General features: G+C 38.1%; 1 protein-coding gene across 1 annotated transcript; it reads right to left on the bottom strand.

Annotated features, from left to right (window-relative positions):
* Nucleotides 1-1,810: 1,810 nt before the first annotated feature.
* LOC104982892 (olfactory receptor 2G6-like) lies at nucleotides 1,811-2,743 on the bottom strand. Its single transcript, XM_010832327.1, has one exon. The coding sequence runs from the start codon at nucleotides 2,741-2,743 to the stop codon at nucleotides 1,811-1,813; it is 933 nt and encodes a 310-aa protein (XP_010830629.1).
* Nucleotides 2,744-3,898: the final 1,155 nt, after the last annotated feature.

Here is a 3,898-nt window from a genome sequence, read left to right as displayed (position 1 = left end):
ATGCAGATGACACCACCCTTACAGCAGAAAGTGAAGAAAAACTAAAGAGCCTCTTGATGAAAGTGAAAGAGGAGAGTGAAAAAATTGGCTTAAAGCCCAACATTTAGAAAATGAAGATCATGGCATCTGGTCCCATCATGTCATGGCAAATAGATGGGGAAACAAGGGAAACAGTGACAGACTTTATGTTTCTGGGCTCCAAAATCACTGCAGATGGTGACTTCAGCCATGACATTAACAGACACTTGCTTCTTAGAAGAAAAGCTATGACAAACCTAGAGAGTGTGTTAAAAAGCAGAGACATTACTTTACCAAGAAAGGTCCATCTAGTCAAGCTATTGTTTTTCCAGTCGTCATTTATGGATGTGAGAGTTGGACTATAAAGAAAGCTGAGCACAGAAGAATTGATGCTTTTGAACTGTGGTGTTGGAGAAGACTTCTGAGATTCCCTTTGACTGCAAGGAGATCCAACCAGTCCATCCTAAAGGAGATCAACCCTGAATATTCATTGGAAGGACTGATGTTGAAGCTAAAACTCCAATCCTTTGGCCACCTGATGTGAAGAACTGACTCAGTTCTGTGACGACCCTGATGCGGGGAAAGATTGAATGTGGGAGGAGAAGGGGATGACAGAGGATGAGATGGCTGGATGGCATCACTGACTCAATGGACATGAGTTTGAGTAAATTCTGGGAGTTGGTGATGGACAGGACTGGCATGCTGCAGTCCATGGAGTTGCAAGGAGTCGGACACGACTGAGCAACTGAGCTGAACTGAACTGACTGAAGGATCTTGATAATATTTTATAAATAAATAACCACTGTGAATATATGGAAAAATGTCAATATTTAAAAAAATGTTATTGGAACAGATAAAAATGTTATATTCAATATGAGGAAAAACAGTTTTGCAAATTCTATAAAATTATATTATCTATAAAAGTGAATAACATATCAGAGACAAAAGACATATTTTGTAAAGATATCTCTTTACTTTGTCAAATTAAATATTCACATTTAATGACAACACTTAAAGCTCTATTTGCATATTTACTTAGATTCCAGATATAAAGCTAAATAATTGATCAAAAGAGATTGAGAGGTATTTTGTGCTGACAAGACATGCATGAAAGAGAAATACTCATCTCATGCCTCATAGCCCTTGGACGCTTTCCCTGTGGGTAGAGGAGATCTGAAAAATCCCAGGTGTACTTAATCCCGGATTCCTCTAGTGAATGAACTGGAATCAACAATCCTCCAAATAAGAAAAACTTTAGGTAATTGTGGCTCTTTCAGTGAACCTTTTCATTTTCATATAAACTGTGCATAGAACACATATGGCCTAGGAAATATTCAGTGTGAGACCTGGAGAGTGAAAGTAAGATCTCAGGTAAACCCCCATATCTGCAGCTATGATGTGAGCTCTACCACGATGAGGCAGAAGATTTCTTCTGTGATGAGAAAACAGATCTGTCATAACAGTATCATTATCATTAATGAGTATCTGTCACTAGTTAATCACTAAAGCACTAACTCCAGACTTATGAAAGCATAATACAATACATGTGCACATAATATAAATATTTATTTATTCATAGAATCTTTACAAAATAGAGACACAACATTTCTGAGAAGAGAATAAGAAGAATTTAAAATTGGTAACTTCAAGATGTCATTGAAAGAAAATTTCACACCATTTTATTCAGGAAATTTAGCTGTGATCCTCATAAGTGAAAGGAAAAACCAGAAATAGATGATGTTAAAAGTTCCCAGTATCTGAAGGACTGTATGAGGATGGCTCAGGTTTCTCCTTAGCTTGAATCTCTTCCCACTAACCTGCTTAGTGCCCACTTAACTTCTTTATTTCTCAAGGTGTAGATCAAAGGATTAAGTGAGGGTGTCACTACAGTGTAGAAGAGGGAGAGGAATTTGCTGTAATTTTGTGTGTATTTGTTCTTGGGTTGGATGTAGACAGAAATTATTGTCCCAAAAAACAAAACCACAACAATTAGGTGGGACCCACAAGTCCCAAATGCTTTCCTCCTGCCTTCAGTGGATTTTATCTTCAGCACACTCCTAACAATGCAGCCATAGGAGGCCAGAATAAGCCCCAGAGGTATCACCACATACAGAAAAAGAGCTATGAAGAGCTCATTTTCCAGGAAAGTTGTGTTCACACAGGCAATCTTAATCAGGGCAGGCTCCTCCCACATGAGGTCATCCACCATGTGATGGCTGCAGAGGGGCAACTGGAAAACAAGGATGGTCTGAACCATGGACTCCACAAAGCCACTGATCCAGGCCAGAGCTGCTAGTTGCTGGAGGAGCTTTGGGTGCATGATCACTCCATAGTGGAGGGGTCGACAGATGGCATTGAAGCGGTCATAGGCCATAACAGTCAGCAGGACACACTCCGTGGAGCCCAGCCCCAAAGCAACATACATCTGGATCACACAGCCAGTGTAGCTAATGGTCTTGTCAGGCCCCTTGAGATTCCAAAGCATTTGTGGGACAACACTGGTGGTGAAACAGAGGTCCAGGAAGGAGAGATTGGAGAGGAAGAAATACATGGGTGTGTGGAGTTTGGAGTTAAAGTATGAGACCAGTATGATCGCTGTGTTCCCCATCAGTGTCAGAATGTATATGATAGAGACGACAAGAAGGAGAACCATCTCCAGGTGGGGCTGGTCAGAAAAGCCCAGTAGGATGAAACCTGCCAGAGTGCTAGCATTTGTTCCTTTCATTGCTTAATTGTGAGTCACCATTCTTGGTCATTCTTATTTTGTTCCTGTGGGAAAGAAAGTCAGATCATAATCATAAAAATATAACAAACTAAGTAAAATGAGCACTTTGACACTGATTTTTTAACATAGAGAAATGACAGAGAAAAAGTATGCAAAATAGTGTAATAAGTTGTCTTGTTACAAAGAGACACACAGAGTCTGAAAACACCAAATGCATTGCAAGGAAATATATAAACATAGAATAGACTTTAGAGCATAACCCAGAACAGATGTTAGAAGTATCCCAATTTCTCTGAAGACAAAATACACGTCAACGTGCATAGTGTGAGAAACCAAAGAAATGGAAAGTAAGGTGACTGTTACACATACACATACATGTAGATGATAGATATAAAAGAAAAATATTGACAAATACATTGAGTGAGCAAGAGTCTGAGAAAGAAGGCATGTAGAATTCAAAACATGGAACAAAATAGGAATTGTTAGAATTTTTGAAAATGAAGGGTTAGAGATAATTATAATTAATATTCATCATTTTTCTGTGAAGCAAATAATTACTGATCTAATAAGTGTGGAGGAAAACTTCTGAAATCTCCCCATTTGAGTCACAGGCCTGCTCTCTCTTTTATGAATATGCTCTCCAGGAAATTCTATTTACAATCCCCAATAAGCAAGCTCTACCCTATATGATATGAATAGTTCACATGCTTTAGTGTAGTTTTATTACAAGAGTACATGAATTTAGCCTGTAATGCAATCCAGTGACCTTCTCTATAGTAAGTTATGTCGAATTTATCAGTGTCTTTACACTATTAACTTGCAAAGATTAAGAAACACAGGTATGAAAATTTGTACTTCTGAAGGGTCAATTTTGAGGTCTTCAAAACAGGTGCAGTCTTTTATCTTGGAGATCTAATCTAAACAATTTGCTTAAAAACAAACGAATAAACAACAAAATCATCCAATGACAATTACTGATCTCCCCTTAAGTATCCTATCAAGAAAATTAAACTTACTTCTAAAAATCCTTCACCTTTACAGCACCTCTCAGGCAAGTATTACACAGTCCAGAGAATAAGTGGCTTATTTTCTTTGGCATCCATAGTAATAATCAGTTGCATTTTAAATTTTGGCCAAGACAAAACTCTCATGTAT

Source organism: Bison bison, unplaced genomic scaffold (assembly GCF_000754665.1).
Source record: "Bison bison bison isolate TAMUID 2011002044 unplaced genomic scaffold, Bison_UMD1.0 scf7180017860826, whole genome shotgun sequence".
Lineage (NCBI taxonomy): Eukaryota > Metazoa > Chordata > Mammalia > Artiodactyla > Bovidae > Bison > Bison bison.
The sequence above is the reverse complement of the archived record's forward strand: the minus strand, read 5'-3'. Positions and strand labels throughout refer to the sequence as shown.